The 25,976-nt window shown below is 40.7% G+C and overlaps 1 protein-coding gene across 1 annotated transcript in view; it reads right to left on the bottom strand.

Moving 5' to 3' along the window:
- Positions 1-25,976, bottom strand: part of large1 (LARGE xylosyl- and glucuronyltransferase 1) — a 115,891-nt gene that overhangs the window by 50,136 nt on the left and 39,779 nt on the right. The window contains exons 3-6 of the mRNA XM_056367687.1: positions 18,319-18,617; positions 13,492-13,574; positions 4,779-4,902; positions 4,405-4,576 (exon numbers count right to left, since the gene is read on the bottom strand). Of these exons, the coding sequence (XP_056223662.1) occupies positions 4,405-4,576; positions 4,779-4,902; positions 13,492-13,574; positions 18,319-18,617 (678 nt within the window). The remainder of the gene's footprint in view (positions 1-4,404; positions 4,577-4,778; positions 4,903-13,491; positions 13,575-18,318; positions 18,618-25,976) is intronic.

Genomic DNA, 25,976 nt, shown 5'->3' on the forward strand with positions numbered 1-25,976 from the left:
TATGATGCTGATTAAATTAAAGACTAGGTGAAATAAGAACAGTGAGTGACTCATGGTACTGCATCAGCTCGCTCTCAATGTCCTTATATGATGTTGTGTATCACAGAGCTAAAGCCTGAGTAACAGAGTGTGCCTTAGTGGATTGTTGTAATGCCTTAAACATAATGGGTATAGACAGTTCAGCCAGACTGAACAGCAGAAGGCCTGGGTGGCAGAGGTGCTACATTGGAGTCAACTGTTAATTAAGATTGATCCAAACTCCTGCTGGCTGTGCTGCGATATAGGACCGCACTACCCATAAATCTTTGAAGTGACTCACCACCGCCTCCTTCCCTCCTCCTGCCTATATGCCTTCCTCAAACTTTTTCATCAAGATTCTCTTTATTGCTTTCGTAACACAACAGCCCCGGAGCTGAATAATGCAACCATGTACAAAAAAACAGAAAAAAAGGAAAATCACACAGTGGCCTGATCAGCCCCTCACCCCCTCTAAGCCCACCCCCATTACACACACACACACACACACACACACATCCTACCCACCCCTTCTGGTCTGACCACTGATTTCTTCTGTGCAAAGAAAAAGGAATCACGTCTGTGCGGATGAAACGGATGATCATTACAACCAAACTTTTTCCTTTTTCTTCATCTCTCATGCAGATTACCATCTAACTGACATTTATTTATTAGTGAATATAAAGTAATGAAAGGGACTGCTTCTCTATTTACTGATTTAAAGGTAAAAAAAACAAAAAACACAGTACATCATGGCCCTCTGCTGCCGCTCCGAGCCGAGTCTGTACGGTCAGGATGAAAGCATCACACTGCTGCTGTGAGAGAGATAATTACACACTGGAAAAGTCTCCAAAACACCAGTAGAGCAGGATTGGGAGGCAAAATAACTCACTGAGCCACAGCGGGGAAGATATGGCATGGCGAGCCAGTACACAAACACACACACAAACACACACACGCGCACAAACTCACACAATGAACTTGTGTCTTGGGACCTTGTAAAAACAAGTTAAAAGAGAGCCTGAGCATATGACAAGACTTGTAGCCTACTACTGTAACCTAAGCTGAGCAGACTACTTCAGTACTGTAAGAGAATTATTTAAACAGCATTTGTACAGGAAAGCTTCTGTCCAATCACATCGATTCGTACGATAAGCTGAAGCCGTACAGAATTGCTATCAATGGTTGTATTGATGGTTTAGTTGCTATGTAGTGTGGATGGAGGCCTACAGAACAAACAACCACCCCAAAGTAATAACAGACTACTTCATCACATCCATTCAGCACTTGTGAAGATACCCGGAGCGACTGCGCCCTGACAGAGGCATGAAAAACGACAGAGGAGTTGACTTTATTCTGGACATTTTCACTTTATACTCGAAATGCAAAATAAAAAAAATCTTCCTCTTCTGACCCGAAAAAGAAAAAAAAAAACGAAGAAAACTAATTCAAAACTAGACAAGCCAAGTTGAGGTGTGAACACCAACATTATAAAAACTACGATGACCTCCTCGAGGTTGTCTGCAGCCAAATATCAGTTTGTCCTTGAGTCCATTTGTACCAAATTTGAAGGGTTTCCCTCGAGGCATAGGTATCGAGATATTGTGTTCACAGGGCCAGAACTGCGTTTTCCGAGGTCACTGTGACCTTTACCTTTAGCCACCAAAATCTGATCAGTTCATCCTTGGGTCCAAGTGAATGTTTGTGCCAAATTTGAAAAAGTTCAGTGAAGGCGTTATTGAGATAGTGTGTCAAGAAAACAATATGCCTCCCGCTCTGAGTGTCGCCAACGTGGAGGCAAAAAAAAAAAACACGATAATTGCAGAGAGGGAATAAATAACAGACCTTTTGTAATAATTTGAATCAAGTATAAATCATGACTCACGCATGACGGTTGGATTCAATGTTTTGAATATATTTTGAAAATAAAAGGAGCTCTATGTTGTGGACTGTCTCCAGAAATGTTAGAAACCCTCCCTCAGATCTTTTTGAACTCTCCAGGCTTCCCCTTCAGTTCATAATCTTTTCGTCTGGTAAACATGATGCTAATTCATTAGTCCATCCAGCAGACGTAGGGGGGCTGTTCATCTCTCCACTGCATGACATTAAATTTGACATTACATTTGTTGACCGTGACAAGACCAGTTCTAATAGATTTGAGTTGGTATTTATTGACTTTTATCACAGATGAGTCAACCAGGAGAGATGTCATGAAGCACATTCAACATGGAGGTCCGATATAAATTAAGACGTGGGCAGTTCCAGAACAAACATATCAGTGTTCCTATTCCGGTTTTACATCTTGGGCACGACTAAAAGAAAAAATAGACAGTGTTCATATGTGTATTCTAATTTTGATGCATCACCTGTTGCCGGGCAGTGTGTGTGGCGCAGGGGTTGTACTCCACAGTTCTCCTGAAGTAGCAGCTCTGTTGGTTTTGGGGATGATCAAGGAGCTAGATGGTCTGTGCTGGGTGGCCTGTACTGGAAGGAGAGCACTTCAAAAGTCTGAAGAGCTTTTCGGGAACTTTAGCAACCCGTAGTTTTGTGAAGCCACCTCTAAGGGCTTTAGGTTAAGAGGGATTTTATGTGAGAGGGGGGGGTTTGTCATAAATAGATCAGTTTCTACCTGTGTGGACAATGATTTGGTGTGTTGTTATAACCTGGAGAGAATTTTAAGAGCTGACATATGGTGCTGAATCCAATTGCTTTCCATGTCCACACTGCTTGAATTTGTGCCACCTCAGAGAAGTCTTTCAGTCCATCTTTCTCAAGAGGGCTTTGCTACTGTTAGTTTTGTCCTGGGTGCTTTATTTCTTCATATAAACTGAGACAAGAGCCGAGTTGTTGGAAAAACAGTTTAGTAATATTCATTTTGCTGTTCATTCCCCCAATTAAAGAAAAAGGTAAGTTATTCCATCTCAGACAATCATCTTTTGTCTTCTTTAGTGACGGCACATAGTTAAGGCAAAATGTATTTTGCAGTGTCCTCTTCAATCTTCACTCCAGCCTCTCCTCCCTACCCACCCAGGGATATGCTCACAGGAAGGTGTCCTATCGCCTTCACACCTCCTGCTGCTCCTCTATCAGGGAAAGATGATAGGATGCTATTAAGTGCTTGTCTGGTTGTCTAACAGCAAAATGGCACAGTGTGGTGGGGCTGTGTCCAGCAGTATCTGTATGTTATCCTGGAACAGAACGTGTTCATACGATGTGTTGGACGTGTTCATGGCTGTTCTGACGGGAGGTGACGTTCATGCTCGCCCCTGAGTGCCTCTCCTCCGCGCCCAAACGTCAGCAAACAACCAGCTCACAGCACAACGCAGACTCCGACACAAACTCCACGTGATTACAAGAACAAAGAATATACTAGAATCACCCCCCCCCCCCCCCCCCCCCGTGGTTGTTTCCTCCACCAACAAGCTAAGTTGCAGGAAATATGATCACAGTCTCCTCTTTCATGAGTTACAGCGTTGAATAATGACCAGAAGTATTTTTATAGAACATTATGATGTCACAGTGAAGTTGACCTTTGACCCTTTTGGATACAAAATGTCATCACTTCATTTTATCCTTACAGACATTTAAGTTAAATTGTGTCATAATTAGTGAATGAATTTTGTGAGGTCACAGTGTGACGGAAGTGATGAAATTCCCTCTGGGCTGTTCCTGATAAGAATGTGAAATCACCGTGACCTTGAAGTTTGACCTTTGTCCACCGAAATCTAATCAGTTCATCTTTGAGTCCAAGTGAATGTTTGTCCCAAGTCCAAACAAATTTCCTCAAGGTGGTCTTAAGATACCACATTAAGAGGATAAAACCATGTTTTGTGAGGTCACCATAACCTTGAACTTTCACCTTTCACCTTTCACCACTAAACTCTAATCAGTTCATCCTTGAGTTCAAGCGGACATTGGTGCAGAATTTGAAAATCCCTCAAGGCATTACGACATTGTGTTCACAAGGTCAACACCATGTTTAGTTTGCTCACCGTGACCTTGACCTTTGAACTTCATCCTTCAGTCCTAATGAATGTTTGTGCTAAATCAGAGATATTTGCGATATCGCGTTCACGTTCATGGGATGGACAACATGAAAACAAAATGCCTCTGGCTCTGACTGTCACCAGCGAGGAGGCATAAAAAGTTTGAAACCCCCCGGAACAAATGGGACTGTGACTGACATCATGGGAAAACTAGGGTCAACATCAGCTAATAATGATATTACGTTTTATAAATCCTGCTAAAGAAAAAACCTAACGTTAGCCGGACAGATCTCCACACGTAGTTTGGAGAGTCAAGTACAGTCTAAAATATACTTTATCGTCAAACTACAAAACTACATCTATCAACATGATGCCAGTCGCCAGGAAACAGAAGCTGTTTTACCTTTGAACTTGTGGAAGACAGCCCAGAGTTCAGCGATATCAGTGGCAAAGGTGATATCCGTGTCCAGAACGATGACTCTTTGCAGATCGGACGGCAGAGTCTTGGTGAGCACCAGCTTCATCAGACCGTAGATCCCGGAGTAATGTTTGTTCGGGATCCATGACACCTCAGACTGAAACACACCAACACAGGGTTGGGATCATTTTGCTGTTTAACTGACTGAATTTTAAAAAATCTGTCGTTTACACAACAACTTTTTTCAGAACTTCTCAGTAGAAAACAAAGCGGGTAGCAGCCAGATCATCAAGCACTACGGGAGAGTAAATGAAGCTTGCAGTATTTCTGAGAGAATCTGGAGTTGAAGTGTTTCTCACCTTCAGCTCATCTGCGTCGTAGAAGTCAACCCTGACAGCAGGAACCATCCAGGTATGGAACAGAGAGGACAGGATCTGCTGAGCAATGGAGTCTGTGATGAAATGGAAATGTAGGGGGTTCCGCCTGTGGACACACACACACACACACACACACACACACACACACACAAACAAACAAAAGATTGAATAAGTTCAATGTTCTTTCACTGAAACATCCTACTAGATATTTCTTAATCGTCTCCACCACTGCTCCACTAAACTATTTCATGACTTCAGGAAAACTGTGTGAATTTAGGTTGAACAATGTCAGGATTAACTAGGAGGGGAAACCATTCTGCAGCCCTGCAGACTTTAGTATGTAAGGCTATATCAATACAACTTCCTGTCATTTTGCATCGTGAAATACAACCATTGATCTGGGTTTCAGCAGATGACTAGCCAATTACAAATGTTCATATTGTACATCAGGATTTACTTTACTTTTTATTTTTCCTAAGACATGAAAACAATATTAAAATCTGAAAACCAACAAAATCTAATCAGTTCATCCTTGAGTCCAGGTGAATTTGAAGAGATTCCCTTGAGGAGTTCTCAAGATATTGCGTTGACAATTGACCAAAATTGACTTGACTCCAGGTGTGCTAACGCCCGACTCCAATTAGATTTTGTCGATTTTTGTAGAAGTCATTAGTCGAGGGGTTCACATACTTTTTCCAACCTACACTGTGAATGTTTGAATGAGGTTCCAATATGAACAAACACAATGCAATCATTTGTTATTAGCTAAAACAGATTCTTTGTTCATAAATACGGGTGATTCCAGAGGGTTCCCCTAGATCGTTCTCACACCTACACGTTTCAGTCCGGTTAAACCGATCCCTGGTTCGTTTTTTGGTACGATTCGTTTGGGCAGGTGTGAATACAGTAATCACACTTGGATGTGGGCCAAGACCCTTTCGAGAAGGTGGTCTAGGTCCCGTCCCGTTTTTGGTACGAAAGAATTCCATCCGGCCCCTGAGCTATAGTGTTGTTTTTGGAGGCCTGTTTTAATTTTAGTTTTAGTCTAGTCTTTGTGTCAAGCTGTCATTTTAGTTTTTATTAGTTTTAGTCACGTTCATACTCTTTTTAGTCTAGTCAAGTTTTAGTCGACTAAAAGTCTGAGCATTTTAGTCTTATTTTAGTCAGAATCATCCATGACTATTTTAGTCTAGTTTTAGTCAATGAAAAATTTAGTCTCTTTCTAGTAATGCAATTCTATTTAACCCAGTATAGTATAAGTACCTAGTAGTATAGACAAAACCAAAATTTTCTTTTAGCCAAACCCACCAACACATTCTGTTTTTTTTCCACCTCTATGTAATGAAAGTGTGTCCAAATGTCATTTCGTCTTTTTCTTCCAAAGAAGAACCCCGACTGGCTGCCGGCCATCGGTCCTTTTCTCTGTCGTGTTATGTTTCTGAAACCGCAGCTGCAACTTCTAAATGCCGCCCGCGAGAGGGGATTGAGGCAGTGATGTCGCGTGCGTCGGCGCAGTGCGACCTGATGAAGTGAGACACAGGAAACAGAAATACTTCAAAATAATAATAACTGGACTAAACAAGTCGAAATGACGTTATAACATTTCGTCTCGTCTCGTTTTAGACAACGAAAATGAGACATTTTAGCAGAGTTTTTATTTTGTAAACCACATTTAGTCTCGTTTTTATTCGTCAACAATATTGCATTATATATTTAATTATAGTTATCGTCACATGACCAGCATTTACATTGCGTCTCGTCTCGTTTTCGTCATGTGATAAAGGTTCGTTGACGAAGATATTTAGTCATAATTTTCGTTGACGAAAGCAACACTACTGAGCTAGACGGTTCCTGTAACCTTCTTCCTGTGTTTACTTTCCGCCTCCAACCAGACGATCTGACCAATCTCACATGGTTTGTAATGATGCATTTCGGTTCGCTTGAATTTTTCCCCCCGTGTGAAAGCAAACTGAACCAAGGGGTTCAAATATGCACATGTATCCTGTCTTTTCACAGGAACCTTAGAGCAGAACCCTAATCCTACATCAACAGTTCCATTTGCTCATGAAGACCGTGTGATATGATTGAAAGCCCCCAAACGAGTAAATAATTTGAGTAGAAACCGGCCACGGGCTTCATCCAGAGAAGACTGTATGTATCTGACTTCACACACAGGAGGGTGTGGAAGGTATGTATTCAGGACATTCAAATCAGGTCAAGAAATAGTGACACTGAACTGAGGATGTGAGCACCCCGGGTGTCTTGTGCTGAATGACTTTGGGAATGAATATGTCAGCTGCACTTGCTCAATAAGTACAAGAGGCTGGCAACTGTCAAAATGTGTTGGAACTGTGGCTTGATGTAAACTGTCAGCCAAAGCAGCACAGACATCCACAGCAACAAGGCCTTCGCTGGATGTTTGGGATTATATCAATGACTAAGAACATATGACAAGTTCATCCTGATTCATCAGGGCTGGGGCTGCGATAATCTCATCACCTAATCTTATAATATTACTAAGACTTTCAGAGTGGACACAGATTCAGATTTATTGCGCTCTCATTGACGAAGACAGGAGCGAAGGATTGCCCCGAACCTGAGCATTCACCTTGATGCGAACAGGAAGTCACCGTGTAGAGTCGGGATGCAATGAGGTTGTGTTGCTATTATACTTCAGCCCTCAGTTTTACCATTAACCTGACCTGAGCACAGACACAACATCCCGTTCAACTTGTAACGTGAACATTTCCTCTTGTGAGAGCCACCGGTATTGTGTAGTTCTAGATTTCTAGGCAATCAGCCCCGGGATGGAGACAAAGAAAGACCCAGGAAACAATAGCAAATGGCATGTCAACATCTTGTTGTAATTTTCCCTCTTTGTAATCATTCTTTGTCTGTGTAGTAGCTGTAGCTGTTTCTGTGTTTCTGTCATTCTCCAACTCTTTGTGGTCATTTTGTGTCTCTTAGTAGTTGTTTTGTGTGTCTTTGTGGTTGTTTTGCATCATTTTGTGGTTGTTTTGTGTCTCTTTGTGATTGTTTTAATTATATGCTTCTATATATTCTTCCGTGCACTTCAGCTGAGCTGCTGCTGTAGCTGCTTAAAGCTTGTCATCATTAACATGCACTGTCAGAACAGAACAAAATCTCTTCCCTCCAGGCACTTTCTCAAAACAACAGATAGCCGATAATATGTAAATCTGCATCAGGGATTGATGAGTTAGTGTCAGCAGTAACTGACATTAGGTCACCACAGAGCTTCTTCTGTGATAATGCTATAAAACAGTTAAATATATCAAATACGACAGTGTTATCAGGAATAACTGTCGCACTAAACATGAGTCATCAGCTCATCGTGACTGAATAAATGCAGCTAATAGCACAAACGCTGAATTACATCATGTAGACTGAGTCTCTTCTTCCCTTAATAATGCCAGTATCAGTGCAGATACAGATGCACCAGTGGCTCACATCTGTATCTGCACCACACACTGTTTGGTTTGGTTTATATCAAGAATTACAAGGCTCACCTTTTCTCTGTTTGACCTTTCATTCACACTGAGCAGCTTTTACTAAACGAGCAAAACCTCTGCACAGCAACATTATTAAGCAATTATTTCTGCAATGATTTACCTAGTATGTTAATCAATCTGATTCCGCAATAGAGATGCATTCATTGATAAGTCTTTGTTTCTGTGTGGTGATGAATAAGAATGTATGGCTCATTTTTTTTTAACCAACTTTATGTATAAAGAAATATACAAATAGAGAAAGTTCAGCCATTAAAATAATAATTAAATAACAATAAGTGTGCAAGAGATCAGAATAAATCATATGCAGACATAAGTATTCAGTTATGATGATGATATTGTTAACTATGAATTCAACAGGATTTAAAGATCATCTATATTTATGGATTCGGGCTTCAGTCGATCAGTCAAGGATTTCCATCAGTTCTGGATCGTGTCACAAACATAAAACAGCTGCTCTGTTGTTTCTAGATACAAGAACCTTCATAAGAAAAAAAAGACTTTCCGATCGCAGCTTTGTTTAAAAGGAACCACTTTTAGTAGGAGATTGTCCTGCCTCGCCTTGGCACTAGGTCATCTTTTAGTTTTTCTGTTTCTGTTTTATTTAGGCGACTAACTCTCCTCTCATTTCAGATCTTTGTGATTGTCTGCCATGTAATTATCCCTGCCTCCTTTGTGTATTTAGTCCGTGCACTCCCTGCTACCTTTGCCAGTTCGTCTTTGCCTGTTGTTGCGAACGTACCAGCCTTTATTCTCCTAGTGTTGTTTGACCCTTTTTCTGGACTTCACTCTGCCTCAGCTTCGCCCCTTTTCAACTATTTGCCTCTACTGACTGACTCCTATGTACCGAACTCGTTTTTTATTAAAGGACCTGATATTTTGGAAAGTGGACTGTGTGTTGAGTTGTGTATTTGGGTCTATTCCCGGTGTGTCTGAATATCTGTTAGTGACGAGATGTGCACTGTGGTCTCTGGTGACAAAAGCGGAAACTTTATACTTCCAGCTGTTCAGCCTGACCCCCCCTCCCTGAGAGGTTTTGTAGCACTGTAACAACACTGTGTCACTTCAGCCTTTTCTTCTGACAAAGGAGAGACATAGCTCATTTAAAGCTTCCGAAAAAAGGACTGATGTGTCGTTTTTCTGCTGAGGACGGCCATGGATTATCCCGACAGGTCACATACAGATGCTGTCGGACTCATCAGAATGATGAGAGGCCCTGCAGTCTGACTGAATACACCAGAAAGAGGCCATCTTTCAGGTGGAACAGCATCAGTCACACAATGAGGCTCTCCATTACTGGGGCAAGAGATGAACTGACGGCAAATATGATTTACAGCGCAGACTAAACAACGCAGCACTGCTGGAAATTAGCTGGCAGCATGGTGACTGAAAAGAATGGAATACCGCATCATTTAAATCTGGTTTCACCGGGAATTTATAGCATGTTCAATACTGTATTACAAATCGACAATATGGAAGAAATACAGCCGGAGTGACTTTTTGATAAAAGCTGCAGGTCATCTATGCTGGAGAGTCAGCCTGTGTTTGACAATCAATGTCCCATCATTTCAGTCCGACAGCAGGATTCCCAACACGCAGATGACAGTCCATAGCAGTGAGTCAACATTTAAACATCCCCTCTGATTAAACACAGCCTGCAGGGGGTTGGTATATCAGCTGTGCTGCTGGTGACATGTCCCCAATAAAAAAACACATTTTTGACCAAATGTGTTGAATCTTTAAACTTCATGCACTGTATAATTCAGACGTTAGTCATACTCGCTTTACACTTTGAGCATTATTTTGTAAAAATGATCTGGGGATTAAACCTGAACTGCATGTCTTCTTTTCAGAATGACAGAAAAAGCTTCATTTCTACGCCAGTTATCTTTTATGTAAAATAAAAGTTACACAGTAATTTGTTTGGGTGTTTTGGTAGCATGTGAAGACATCTTAAGTTTGCCAATATGCCACAAATACTTGTATATGAATGAATAAAACACCCATATTGACATGTTATATGGACATGTTATTAATAGCATACAAAAGTGAATAATCATGGATTTGATATTTGGAAGAAGAGATTTATAACTCACTGTCCTACAGCTGTTTTTTCAGTCTTTCAGATACATTTCACAGCTTGTGCTGCTCAACTGTGGAGGACCAGGGACGTCACAGGAAAAGTAATGAAGTGTTTCCTTAAATTCCATATTCTAATAGGCAATAAAAACAGGAATTATAGAAAGAATTTATAAATGAACGATTAATCCATCGATAAATACTTCAGATTTACAAAAACAGCCTAAAACTCTCATTAACTAAACCATTTCTAAATACATTTATTAATTCATAAATGAATAATAGAATTTGAAAAACTAATTGAAAAGGCATTTTAAAAATGGGAATACATTTGATTTCCATTTCCTTTTTCCAGCTGCTTGTCATTTAGCTTCTCTGTGACACTCTGGGCCTTCCGTGCTGGTAAAACCCTCTAGTTGCTAGCCAACCAATCAGAGAGTTTGTTACATTTCATGGCCAATTGGGATTTAGCCTGGTGTCACAGAAACGCTAAGTGGAGAAGCTAAATGCTGCTTTTGTAAATCCATTTTCTAAAATCTGAAGTATTTATTGATGGATTAATGGTTAACTTATACATTTTTACAATTCCTTTTTTTAATACCTTTTCTTTGAAATATGATACTAAGTAATTACTTTTCCTGTGACATCCCTGGTCCTCTATACTCATCACATTTTCAGGTTGTACCTAGAGAGAAAAAAATCAATTGATCTCAGACAATCAATAAATTGTTGAATGACAGCTTGGGTGCAGAACCGAGCTGACGGCCCTGACTGACATCCCTTCACTTTAAAAGTTTCCTGTGGGCTGGTCTGCATTATGCACACACAGCTGTCTGCCAGCTTCTGGTCTTTTTTTACCAAATGTTTTTATTTAATTATAAAACAGTACATTCATAAAAAGGGTCATATAAATAACAATGTGGTTGTTTGATTTGTTTAATCTAGGCATTTTAAATATTCAATTAAGAATTTGATAAAATGATACTGAAAGTTTTTTTTTTTCCTGTCTTTTTTTATTCGACTTTTTAAACAAACGTGGACCATTAAAAGTAAGTTAGAAAGTTGCACTGAGAGTGTATGTGTATATGATTTTTAACAAGACTAAATGGGGAGAATGCTTCAGATGGTTTCAAAAAAGTTAAATGTTCACTCGGACTCAGTTAATCAATCACAATTAGAATATTTAATAATGAGCACAACAGTAGTTTTGTGTAGAAACCCCATTGTTTTATTAGGGAGAACATTTTACCCGGACAAAAATCTTGTTACTTCAGCCTGAATGAAATAATAGAAACAGGCGCTGTGCTGCTTAAGTATCTCTGGTCGTAAAGAAAATAAATGACAGTGTGAGTGTGTCTCTGTCAGCAGGAGTCAGAGTGAAGTTTCCATCGATATAAAACGAAATTATAATTGCATTTATGATTAATTCACCTGCAACTTTGGAGCTAATTAACAAGTAGTGCTGTTAGAAGTGGTGATGCTGAATGCACACTGACTGATTACTAATGGACCCTCCATCTCCAACGCATAATAAAGCATTCATTATTCATATTTACGTAAGACTAATGGCACACATTGAACATCAAGTGATGTTTCACACTGTTTAACAGCTAAGTGCTCCTGATGTCAAATTATGTGAGTGGAGGCTCGTCTTTTCCATCCAGTAACTGGAACAAGTGCTTTACAAACTTTTTTTCCCTGGGCCTGGGCTCACAGGCTCAGTCACCTACCCCACCTTGTTGCTGTAGGTTGTTGGGATAGAACGGAAACAGAAGAGAAGACTGGCAGACACCACTCAGATCTTACACAATTGCCTCACTATCTAAAAACAAAGACTAGGTCTAAACCTAGTATAGGTCTGAACCGGAGCACAGCCTCCGTCTGGATCCACAATAGTTTAGTCTTTATTTACTTCAACTTCAGAACGTAACAGACTTTTATTAGAGGCAGGTTTTTATGTCTAACTCCCTCTGTTTGATATGTAGAGTTGGTGATAGTCGTTAGTACGAAGCCTCGTTACTGATGACTTCTCTCTCTCCCTCCCTCTCTCCTGCTCTCTGCTTGGTGTGTCTTATGTTTAGTTATTCCTCTGTCTCCTTTGTAATAATGAGACATGTAATGAAAGTTGTTTATTTGCTGTAATGGAGGTGAGGCTCAGTGTATTGGGAGTGATCCTCCTCTTCCCTGCGGTTCCTGAGCAGCTGGGAAATCAGAGCGGCTCAGTAGACTGCCTGTAACAGGAGGCGTAGCTCTCAGCCCCACATCGCCATCCACACACGGTCCAGACCTGAACCAGGTTTACACCCAGTCTGTTTGAAAAAAACTCTCGAAATCTAGAGACAATGAGCTAAGTTGTCAACACTGCAGCTGTAAACACCCCCTATAGAACCTGTTTGATCCACAAACTCCATCTCAGTGACGAGTTACTCTGCTGACCAGTGGTGGAAATATGATCAGTCAGTCAATCACATTCCAGATTATATCTGTTGCGGTCCAGCCAATAATCTGAATCTGTATTTTTTAATTACATTTAATATTCTCCGAAAGAAAATGCTAGAATTTGACACAGGTGACAGTAAAGCATCTATCTATCTATCTATCTATCTATCTATCTATCTATCTATCTATCTATCTATCTATCTATCTATCTATCTATCTATCTATCTATCATACATTTATCTCTAACAAGGAAAGTAAATATGATTTTAAAAGGGTTAACAAATTAAAAATCCAGCTGAGGTTTACAAAGCATTTCTTTTTTTTATCTTTATTTCACTTTGTCCCCATTTCTGAAACCAAACCTAAACTCTTGCCAGTTCCTAAAAATAACCGTAGAAATGGTTTAATAAAGCTAAAGGGACATTTAGGGGAAAATAGTTCAAATACTGGATGTTGTCAGTGAAAATTTTACTGATACATTCAGTATCAACATTTTAACAGCTTTCCAGATATTTCATCAGAACACTAGAAGAAAATGGAATCCTGTTGGTATTACCTCCAAAACGTATTTGCTGGTGTAAATTATTGTAAGTGTAATTTTTGAGGAGAATGGGTTAGTGTGAGAAGGAAAAAAAAGAGCATTGCTGTACCTGTGGAAAAGGACCGATTTAACCAGCGTCACCACATCTCGACTTGCATTATAACCTGCACATACGATAGCCACGTGGATCGTCTGTGGAGGAGAAGGAGCGAAGGATTAGAGGGAATATATCGAAATAAAAAAAAAAGAAAAACAGGTTAGAAAGAGAGACTTTCATTCTGCGGCACACAGGGTAGAAAAATATTGACAGGTTTTCTTCCTGGAGATTGTTGATTCACTCAAATGAGAAAATTGCAACAAAAAAAAAAACCCTTGTATATTTGTACATTTCCATTTGAGGGAACATTTCTGTTCATTCTTTACAATCTGGTTCTTTATTTTTTTTTATCATAGCAATTATCTGAACCATTTACTTCAAAGTGAAACCAAAAATGACTGTAAATGACCATGACACTAGTTGACTAGTTGACTGGTACGTTCTCTACCAGCTGAGCCACGTATAGACAGCCTGTAAACAGTATGTCTCTGGCTATTGCTGTCACCTGTTTACACATTACGTTAGCTTGTATGTGCTCTGTGTAGCCTATATGTTCGGCAATTTCAATGTTGATATTGTGAGGCTATGCTTCTCCCATACATTTGCTCTCTTGAGGAGGGGCTGGAATTCTTTGCAAATTTTATAGAATTTAGCTAACTCACGCTAATATCTCCAGGGTTGCCTAACCCAGCTTTAAGGCTCAATCCCAATGCGTTAAACCCTCACAGGCTTCAGTGACGTCACCTGGTGAGTGACTGAGTGCGAGAGGCTACAAGTGCTCAAAACGGTGTAAAGAGGAATGGAACAGCACTTTGCGAAGTATCACGTTACCTTGACAACAGAAATGCAAAAGGTTCCTACAGTGATCTTCCCAACAGCGGTCCGGATCAGGGCAACCGCGCTAACCCCTCCAAATGAGCAGGGGTCATGTTCAAGCACTGCTGGAGGGGTGCTACAGTCAGACTGCCCTCTCTACAAGCCGCCCCCCCCCCCCCCCCCCCCCCCCCACCCCCCCCCCCCCCCCCCGACCCTGAAGGGGCTCTGCCTTTCGAACAATGCTTGGTTGTATAAGAATCGTGTGTGAGTGACAGCTGATGTAGGAGGAAAGTAGAGGGTGGTGATAAGAAACCATTTGAGGGTATATTTTGACAGCACTACACTCAAATCACACACACCTGCCAGTGAGAAAGTGTGTGTGTGTGTGTGTGTGTGTGTGTGTGTGTGTGTGGAGCTGCAGTTCTCCTCGTTGTATTCTTAATCCTGGCTATAAAAGACATATGAAAATGTATTAGGCACATATTCATATTTAGTATTTTTTCTTTTTCAAACAACATTAACGGTGAGAATAACTTCTGCTGTCGCCTGGCTAACTCACTGATTCTGGAAGCTCTTCCTCTGTGACATTGAAGCTGTGTCCTAAGATACAACAGTGAGACTGCACTGACTGGATATCCCATTTTTAATCAAATAAATTCCAATCTAAGATTTAAGTGCCCCTTTCCCTCCGTCTATTCCTTCATTATATGAATGGAATGAAAACAGTACCGCACCGATTTAGCTTTGGACAGATAAAAAACATCGCTGCAGCAGAATAAGAGACTTCATCTTTATTCCATCTATTTTTCTTCCTTGTCAAAACCTGGTGGGTACATTACCCACAATGCAACTTCACCACTGACAGTTTGGTCTGAGACACACTGATTTTTTTAAATTTTTAAACTTGTATTCTTCAGACCTAGGCGATGTCGGCCCAAGTGATATCACCTGGTGACGTTTATCAGACGTCACTTTGTACAACTTGTTTTCACCTCTGCTGTAGTGCTCTCCAACACCTGGAGACACAATTTGTAAATCATTAATCACTACCATTTCTAACTGGTAAAAGGAGCCTTATAATAACTCCTTCATAAATGATGAATGTTTGTAGCTGATAAATAAATGGTTGTAAAAATGAGATGAAGAAACATAAAGTTGGATGGAGGTTGAATCACAGAGATGTGAACAGTTTGACAAAGAATGGGTGAGCAGTTCACTAAGTAAAGGAAGGTTATCACCTGTGTTCTACCTGGAATGCTAAAGTCCTAAAGAAGAGACTGACCAGAAAAAAGCATCTCCATGTTAATCTCCATTGTGCAGAACAATCTGATCAACAGCTTTTATTATAATAACAATATTGCCATGGCCTCAGAGGATGAATCTGGTCATGTGATATGATAATTTGATCTGTATGAAGGAGTATTAGGGCCATAGATGAGAAAATAAGAGAAAAAAAATGAGGAGGAAGACTTTTTTTCCATCATGCACTTCAGGAAAAAAGTCGACATGTTGAGAATAAAGTCGAACTGAGTCAGAATAGGAAAATTTTATTTTAATTTTGCCTTTCGAGAATAAAGTCGAAATGTCGACAATGAACTTGACATCTTCTTTTGAGATCAGATTTTGATATCAAACAAGCGCGTATGACTGCCTCTACAAAATGCCTTGTATGGATGAACTGATGAAATTGTACTTCAGAATCGGCAACAAGGAGATTCTTTCTCTTTTGGCTCATAAACACAGTGTAGTTGTCAGCATTAGGACTGAAGAGATTGTGCCAAAAACTGCATCTGTTCAGAAGGAAAAACCACCCAAACATTCGTGCAAACTGGAATAGCGGGTAATGGACAAATGCAAGGACATCTTTGGGTACACCTGCTTGCAATTCAGAGGGGATATGTTGTTCACAAGACACAATAAGACAACTGATGAAGTTGTTTGATCCTGAAGGTGTGGAGCTCAGGCGGGTGTGGCGCCTGAGACGCAGGCATTACCACAACGAAGGTCCCAACGTACTGTGTCACATCAATTTGCAAGATGAAGCCATACAGCATTGCTATCAGTGGTTGTATATATGGTTTTAATCGCTATGCAGTGTGGATGGAGGCCTGCAGAACAAACAACAACCCAAAAGTAATAGCAGACTACTTCATTAAATCCACTGAGCACCTGTAAGGATGCCCGGAGCGACTGCGCCCTGACAGAGGCTTGATAAATGACAGAGGAGTTGACTTTATTCTCAAAATGCAAAATAAAAAAAATCTCCCTCTTCTGAGCTTCAAGTCGAACCGAATGAAGAGTCACAACAAGATCTGTGAACTTCTGGAGGAAGTGGTGAAGGGCTGGGCTGGACGGTGATGAGAGAAAAGCATCTCACTACCAAAGATGGTAGAGTGGGAGTCCTGGACACGATTATGGTGAAAGGGAAATCAGTCTTTGTACTGGACGTGGCTATTCGCTTCAAAGTCTCAGATATCACACTAATTGATTCTGAGCACGGAAAAGACTGTCAACCCTGTAACGCGGGATCAGGGATGTACTTGTAAGTGGCTTCCCCAATTGGAGCGAGGGGGAAGTGGCATCCAAGGAACGGCCGTATCCTGAAGATGCTGGGTGTAGGAAACGCCAGGGCAAAGCAGCTGTCAGTCCTCGTGAGCAAAGGGAGCCTTGCTACAGACCACTCACACCTGTAAGGTGTTCATGAGGCTGGCATGTTGACCAAACCTGGTTAGCCTCAAAGGTTGACCTGCAAGGGAGGTGAACCTTAAAGGACTGTGTGACACAGATCAGAGGTATATAATACAGATACTTCTACTGATTGCCAAGAACATGATAATGGTGAATTGGAAAGATACAAAACCAGACTCAGTGGGAGTCTATGTAATGGAACCAATGAATGAATCCCTTGTGTACAACTGAAAATGGAGGCTTTTTTACATAAAGGTGGATGTGTGTAACATAACAAGATGTTTAACAGAGTGAGATGGCTTGTTCAAACTAAATTTGGTTGTTGTAATGGAGTGTCACTGAAAATGTCCTTATTATATTCCTCTATAATAATATGCTGCAAATGCCTCCCTTTGAGAAATGTGTGTGTCTCTATTTACATTTTTTTCTTTTAGGGTATGTGGTCCTATGTCAGGCACTTTATTGTGTATTGTTCTGTAAAATAACAAAAAAATAAACTAAAAAAAAGTTCCAAAAAAGAAAAGAAAATAACACTTATGTTCCTACTGAAAACAAACAAGGGTCAGTAATTTTCTTAAACAGCTTGTCACTAAGTTTTAATAAATGTTACTCAGGCAAAAAAAAGGGTATTTGTTGGGGACTATATTCAGTGGCGGATTAATCCACATTTGGAACTCCAGTGACTATTTCTAGCTGCAGGATGGTGTATGTGGGATTGAGTCAAAAATGTGTGTGTTGTTTATGGCGATGGAGGCTCTGATATACATTCAATACTTGTTAGGATGCATTCATAGTTGGTTTGGCACTGAGCATTGGATTTGTTGACAATAGGGTAAACAAAGATCATCATTAATTGATTCACTAAACGGCAGGACTTATTGGAGTCCAACCAATAAATTGGCTGGGCTTAGTATAATAGCCTGCTGAAGCGATACCAGTTCTGCCACATAGGATGTAGATAAGCGACAGGAAATCTGGGTAATGTCAAAGTTAAGTGTTAGGTCATGTAGAAACAGTGTCCACCAACAACAAGATTAACCAATGAGCTGGGCAGTGATGTGCTGTGGTGCTGTGAGGTACTATCAGTATGGGGATCACAGCATATCCATGTTGAAGCTTCTGACAGAGAGCAATATCCCAACAGCAAACACCGTCACTGCTGCTTGATCGGACTAATAGAAGGCTAAAGCCAGTCTATGATATGGTCTCACAATGTGCTAATAGTTCCTGGAGACTCGCTTCGAGTTCACATTGCATCCTGCAGAAAAAGGCTTTGAGTGAACATTTTGTAGTTTCAGTAACTGCGATGACAAATTCACTTTAAATGTGTCTCACCTCACATTTATCGACCACCGGCTGCTGCACACAGTCTGAGCTATTACCCACTGCGGCAGCTTTCTGGCCCTCATTGTCGCCGGTGCCCTCCTCTGAGTGGGTTCGGCTTTGGTTGCCGCGGTGCCTGCCGTGTGGAAGGCGTGCCGACGGGCTCCTGGGTGGCCGGCTGAGCTCTCGCCGCAGTGCACGGTTCTCCTCCTCCACTGCCCGGACCCGCAGTTCTAAAGCCTGCCGCTCGCCTGCTCCTCCCACTGGTGTTGATGACTGGACCTCCAGTGGAGATAGTGGCAGGGGTTTCACTGTGGGTAAAGTCAGGGAGGAAATGGATTCAACATGAGGATTGACAAGAGCTTGATGAAGTTTAACATTGTGAAAATATGTGTCAAACCAAAAGGAAATATGGACAAAGTATCAATATGACAAACAATAACACGTTAAACAACATTTATATAAACGAACAAACAAATAGACTTTTATCCTAAATACTGAGGTACTGTGGCAAAATTTTAGATTTTGGTTTGCCTCGCCTCAGGTCTAGGGTCACACTTCAGCCAGTCAACATTCGAGGTTGACATTGAGTTGGTGCACACTTATAAATAACTAGGTGTGCACCTGGACAGTAAACTGGACTGGTCCCTGAACATGGATGCTATCTTTTCCTGAAGGGGCAGAGCCGGCTCTTTTTCCTCAGGAAGCTCAGGTCCTTTGACGTCTGCAGTGAAATGCTGCACATGTTTTATCAGTAAGTGGTGGACAGTTTACTTTTTTATGCTGCAGTCTGCTGGGGCGGCAGCATGTCTGACTAGAACTCAAAGAGACTGGACAAGCTGGTCAAAAAGGCTGGGTCTGTGCTTGGCAGGAGTCTGGACTCACTCAGGACTGTTGTGGAGAGAGACGCATGCAATGTAAGATGGAGGCCATCTTGGACAATACCAACTATCCTCTCCACAACATTCTGGCAGGACAGAGAAGCAGCTACAGCAGCATCTGCCGTCTCATCTCACTGCGCTGCAGAACAGAGAGGTTCAGGAGATCCTTTGTTCCCACTGCCATCAGGCTATACAACAACTCAGCCAAAGGATGTGGACTAATCTAATTATTATTGTTTATCTATTATTAACTTATTATATTCATCATCATCATCATCATCATCATCATCAATGAACTGAAGGACACATGAATTTCCCCTAGGGGATAAATAAAGTATTTACCATTGATTAATTAATAAATCTTGGTGTTTGGTTTGACAGCAATGTAAATTTTGAGCAGCACACAACAAAACTTGTGCAGCCATGTTTTCACCATTTGAAAAATACATCCAAAATTCAATCTATTTTATTTTTTAAAGACAAGCTTTTATCTCCTCATGCCTAGACTACTGCAACCAAGGGCCCAGGTTTGCATATGCAGGGTTTTCCCTAAGCACCGGCTGGCAGCCAAACTGCCTGACATTAAAGCAATTCCAGCCGGCTACTCTGTCCCTCTTGACGGCCTGTGTTGGAGACATGCAGATTTTTAACGTGAAGTGTAGTTTACATCAACTCGTGTAGTTACTGTAAATGCAATAAAGACTTATAATACACCTGCTCAACCTGCATAAATGTGAACATTTAGAACACGATATTTTAATCTGCTCTGTCTGTCCACAGTAACAAGCACGTCACACTAGTACATACTTTTTTGAGAAATGTTTATTTTCCTTTTTATTGTTTTTTTTTTTTTTTTACACTACAGTAGGTCAAGTTTACCGTCTTTACTTTAGATAAAATAAATCTAGAAAGATTACAGCCTTATGTATATGTGATAGACACGTAGATATGTCAAAGTATGAGCTGAATTTTAGGTGAGAAATTCCATGAAAACGTTGCAATGAATGAATTATTTTGTAGTAAGTCGATCAGCGGTGAGGAAACAGATGCATCTTCAGGGTTGTGATTAAATATAAACTATTATGGATTATCTATAAATTGCTAATTTATATTTAAGATAACCATAGTCCACCTGTTCTGATATTAACATTATTTTATCACAGGTTGTTGCGTCTCTACCAATGATGAGACCAAACCTACGCCCATCACCTGCCTCAACTACAAATCTATCAGTGAGCTCCAGACTGAGCTGGACTCCGGTCTAGGCTTTGAACAGGATCCAGGAGATGTGACCACATCACACTGGTTTTGCCTCCTGACACTGGCTCCCAGTATGTTTTTAGAACTGATCTTAAGATCCTACTGTCGACGTTTAAAGCCTCTAGCCGTGCTTTATATCTGACGTCTGAGAAGCATATGAACCAGCTCGTAGACTCAGTTCCTCCAGCAGAGGTCTGTTATTGTTCCTGAGGCAAAGCTAAAAACCAGAGGTGACAGAGGTTTCAGTCAGAGCCTGACACTCTGGAACGAGTAGAATCACTGACACTGAAAAAAAAACTCTTGAAAGAAAATGCAGAGCTTTTCACAATTTAATTAATTTTACTAACAAACTTTGCCCAGAAACACAGCTTCAACAGCTGTTTCCGCAGAAAGTAATTTATGGTAGATTTCCCTTTAATAGAGAGATCCAATGAGGATCAGTGAGAAGGCGGTGGTTTTACATTTTAGGAGTTGCATCAAAGTGTTGATCTAAAGACGGGGGAGTACAAAGAGATCTTTCGATCAATACTGTCAGTAGAGCAGGGCAGCCTGCACTCTGTGTAACTCTGTATCTAATTCAAGTCAGTAGCAATTTCCTCTCCTCGTCTCCGACTGATTCAAATATGAACAAGCAGCTCTGAATCCTGTAGAGAGGCAGACGGATGAATGTTCTCTCACTCTCTCCACCACTACATCTTAGATACCTCAGCTCCCAAAGGGGGAGGGGGGGGGGGGCGGCCTTGGTTGAAGATCATTAAAGAACACAATGGCTTTTCAGAATCTCAGTGGGGAAAACAGACAGCCTCGGAGACCTCCAGTTATTACAGTATGGCGGGGGGAACCAGAAGCATTATAGCTCACATTACATGCATTGATCCGTGTTGGGGAAAAGATGGCTTTCCAGTATGATACCATCTGTCATCTGATAACAACCAGTTACCCAGCTGGGAGAGTCTTGGTCTCCTTTTGACATAGGCTCATATAAACATCCCTGTACAGTACAGGCCTACAGAGAAAATGCCAATAAACTTCAGCAGATATAAGTCGTCATTTTTCTCAAAAGATTTCATATATAAAAAGGCCTCTAAATACTTCCCACAATAAAGAGAAATAATGTCATAAAACTTGGCCTTGGGTTACTTCGTTATCTAACCCGCATGTGTTAATAAAGTGGCACACTTTTTTCTTTCAGATTTATTGTCCCCTGTGGTCATAAGATATAAAGACAGCCTGTATATATGTGGGTCCTCTCAACCATGACGGGCCACTCTGCATTCTCCTGGAGAACCAGAGCACCTTCTGGACTCCATCTCGTCCAAGCTGTAATTAATTTGCAGAGTGGATTTGCTGGGTCTAATCCCACTGAACTGGACTCAATGACCATTTTGTTTGTGCTGCTCAGAAATTGCATATGGCATTTTCAGGGCTGCAGATGCACCTGGTCTTTTATGCAGCCAAGCCAATTCATTTGGCCGTTAGGTATTTGTCATGAAGCTCATCGTCTCTGTGCAAACAAAAAGCCTCAGCAAAACACATGAATCACATTTTCCCAGCAGAGGACAAAAGATAACAATGTTTTAGCTGAGGACAATGCTCAGTTATTCACATCCAAGAGAAAACCATCAGCAAATAACCCGATTACTGAACATCTCATACATGTTATATTACTGTAAATTATTATTATTTAATTATCCTGACTGTGGAGAAAACTATGATTTTTTTTTTCATATCAGATACAGTCTTTTATTCCTAATCCCCTGTTTTATATAAGTATATTTTCTGATATTGTTTTCAGAAACCTCTCTATTTTCTGATCTGCCTCTGTGTTAAACACAGTCTGTAGCTTCTGCCTCTCTTGATCAAAACAATCACAAAAAACAGCGTTGGATGACGTCATGAAATAATGTGGGATCATTGGAGTTGACTTCACCCCCATTACTGTAAGCTCCTCTCGGTTTGGGTTCCTTCAGTGTCAGTGGTTCAGGAAATCAAACAGACCTGGTGATTCTAACCGTTGAAAACACTGAAAGCAGTTTCACATTTAAAGTCAGAGTCTGAGCGATGCCATACGGAGGACAGAGACTCAGGGAAGAGCTGGAGCTGAGATTGATGGTAACCTTTTCTGATTGTTTCTCTGATAACTTATGAACCAGACATTCAGCAGGTTTTTACCAGCAGCTGAATTATCCACAGCTTGTTTCTCTGATAACTTCAGATCCAGACGTCCGACGACTAAAATCCTTCATCTGGTTCAAATATAGAGCTGGAAACCACCAAGGTGTAAAAAGTGTATGCGGCTTAAAACTAGATAAAAGTCAATGTTGAGCTTCTGTCAGACAAACACACTGACACATGATCATAGAGGATATGATGTCACTGACAGGCGGCCAATGAAACGTTACCATGATTAAAAATCAGATTTCTCAGAAAAGAAAAGAAGAAGAGATGAAGAGATTGGAGTGAATCAATGAATGAAAAAAATGTATTTGGGTGAGTATGACATGACTGTTGGTGGGATCTCTGAGATGAAATTTTCACTGGTCAGGAATTTATTGGAGTGTTTATATTTGAATCATACAGTGATCACATGGGTGATTATTCTTCTTTACTTAACTGCACCTTTTTCAGCCGTTACACAGATTTTCATGTGTTGCATGTTTCACACACACACACACACACACACACACACACACACACACACAGGTTTTAAACACTGAACACCTCCTTTAAAGTGGACGCTTAATACATCATCTAAATTCTCTAGGCCACTACAGTTAGGACTAAGCCTTAATAGTAGGCACTCTACCAGGTGAGCCACCGAGGTACCCCCATTTTTTAATTTATTTTAATTGCTCTCCAATGTACTCCCAAATCCCAATAATAATAATAATAATAAATGTATTAATTTTCACAATAACACTCAAGTTAGGTATCAGAATGTCAGAACCAGGACTAAAATACATTTACTTACAAACACAAAATGTCCACCTCTGACTGATGCGTCAAAACTACATATGTTCTTAAAGCTGATCAGCTGACCACTAGCTGAATGACGCGTGACTGTTTGGGTGCCACACTCCCACTGAATTCATGTGTGTCAGGTTTAATTCTCATCAGCTGTAAAGGTCCATCCTCTCCCTCCTGCTCTTAGCCAGAAATCTCGGCCACAGATCCATCACGTGATGGCATCTGTTCACCTGGCAAACAGCTCGAAAACACTTCTGCTCAAGTACACCAGCCAGCCGCCATTTTGTCTGATCACTTGGACAAGGAGAAAGGAGTGAAGAACTACTATTCCCCATTAAGCCTGACCCTACCCTAAGCAAAACCCTTGATTAAAGGCTAAAGTAGATTACCAGTGAAGAAAGCTTAAGAAACCTCTGGGACAAAACAGACAGAAAATGAATAGGACTGATTCAGTATTCCAAAAATGATGCAGTTTAATTCGAATCGACTGAGGATTTGTCATTTATTAATGTCCAGCTTCACAATGAAATGTAGCAGGTTAAGGGTATAGAAATAATGCATTACAGTCCTGCATTAAAAAAAATGCTGGCTGCATCACACTGCCACTCCGATCTTTTTCTGAGACTTTTGTCTTTTGTGTTTCTTTGTATTCTCAATGTAACGGATTGTAAAAGTGTAAACTGATGTAACTAGAATCACCTCCTCGTGGTTTTCTGCCTCCTTCACTCAGACTAGTTTCAGGTTACATCCCTGTTTATCCAGGGTCATAAAACAATATGGCTCCAGCCCTGGCTGTTCTGTCAAGGCATTACCGAGATAAAGTGTATCGTGTATCCGAGGGATGGAAAAAACGCGAAAACAAACAGCTGAGAGATGTAAACCCTGCCTTCTTTCACACCAGTAAACTGCGCACTATTGTTTCATGGTTACAAAAAATGTTGGATTGGAATGTAAAAGAGTAAAAACAGGAAGATTGCGGCAGAATGTAGGCTGCGCAGTACGTTGGTCCTACAATTAATACTTTTACTGAGAAGCTTAAAAAACTGCTAACAAAAGCGATTATTCTGTTCAAGTAAAATTCTGTCTTATCGCAATTTATTTTCATAGTTTTTAACCATCATTTCCCAAATTTATAATAACATTGCTCTGATTTTGGAAGCTCAGTGACAACAAAGTCCAATGGTGCAAGAATCATATGCTGTGATACAATCAGACAGGTTAAAGAAAGAAGAAGCTTTAGATCTAAACAAAAGAGAGGAGCACACTCAAAACATTATTAATCTGTCACTGCAGAGGTAAAGTGTGCGCACAGCTACTGTAGCTATGGTGAGTTAAAACTGAACTTAGCCCTGTTTGTGACCTCAGCACAAGGTATTTTTTGCTCCCACAGTCACTCAGAATTAGAAAACATTAGTTGTACAGGGTGAAACCAACGTCAAGTCCCAACATTTTCAAAATGTCTTGCCGCTCTCTGCACTTCTTTACAGCAGATCAGGGAACTGGCTGACACACTCTGTAGAAATACTCCATTTAAATGTCAGATTTGTCCTCTGCAAATATTTTGCCACTCTGAGCAGATAGGAGACATTTGAAGGTAAAATCTTCTGCTGCTGAAAGTGATGTAGGCGTAATCCCAGATTTCAGTGAATACAATTTTATTTTTGCCAAAACTACGAAAATCATATCCACACCATTAAAACACAAAAACCTAAATTAACCCTTTAACAAAGGCTTGTTGCCAAAGCATGTGTTTATCACCAGGTGCACAAAGACTACGACCACCATGTGAGGTCTGATGAGCCTTACTGACGCTCAGCAGGTGGGTGCGCCCAACAGGATGTGCATGTGTCTCAGGACAGACGGATAGCGTCAGCTGTCTCATCTTTGGCGTTGACAGTGATGGTTTGATCCTGAGCGGCATCACGGACAGCGTCACCACAGCCTGGGAATAACTGATGAACTGTCTGGGTCAACGACCTTGAACGCTAGATGGATAGTATTCTGTGTGCCAGCTGCTAACAGGTTTGAATACCCACCTAACATTATTCATTTATGCTAAATTACATCACGACAGAATATATCATGTACACAGTCAGTCAACATTTACTTGTATTGTTGCGCCCACTGCATGTGTATGGATGCTACAGCTGTGTTTGGTTTGGTTTAAGTCAGGACATTGCTTTAAGTGTATTGTGTAATAGTAACTTCTAATGACTGATGGAGCATGAGTTACTGTTTATGTTGACACTAGTATTCTCTGCAGTGACATTAGCATGTCTCCACAATTCACATTGATTGCAGAACTATTTCACTGGCTGGTTTTGAGCCTATTTCAAGTTAAATATTTCATTTTATGTCAATTTTTCCTCCTTTTTATGGAAATACAAAAAGGCTAGAATCACCTCCTCATGGTTGTCTGCCTCCTCGACCCAGAATCATATCAATTATTAAACATGTGTGAAGCCTTCAGTTGTGGCTAAAAAGTGTTTTGTGAGGTCACACTGAGAAGTTGAAGCAGGCGGCGGTGCAGAGGAATAAAAAACTAAAGATGCCCTTCCACCG

The sequence above is a fragment of the Seriola aureovittata genome, chromosome 22, assembly GCF_021018895.1.
Source record: "Seriola aureovittata isolate HTS-2021-v1 ecotype China chromosome 22, ASM2101889v1, whole genome shotgun sequence".
Taxonomy (NCBI): Eukaryota; Metazoa; Chordata; class Actinopteri; order Carangiformes; family Carangidae; genus Seriola; species Seriola aureovittata.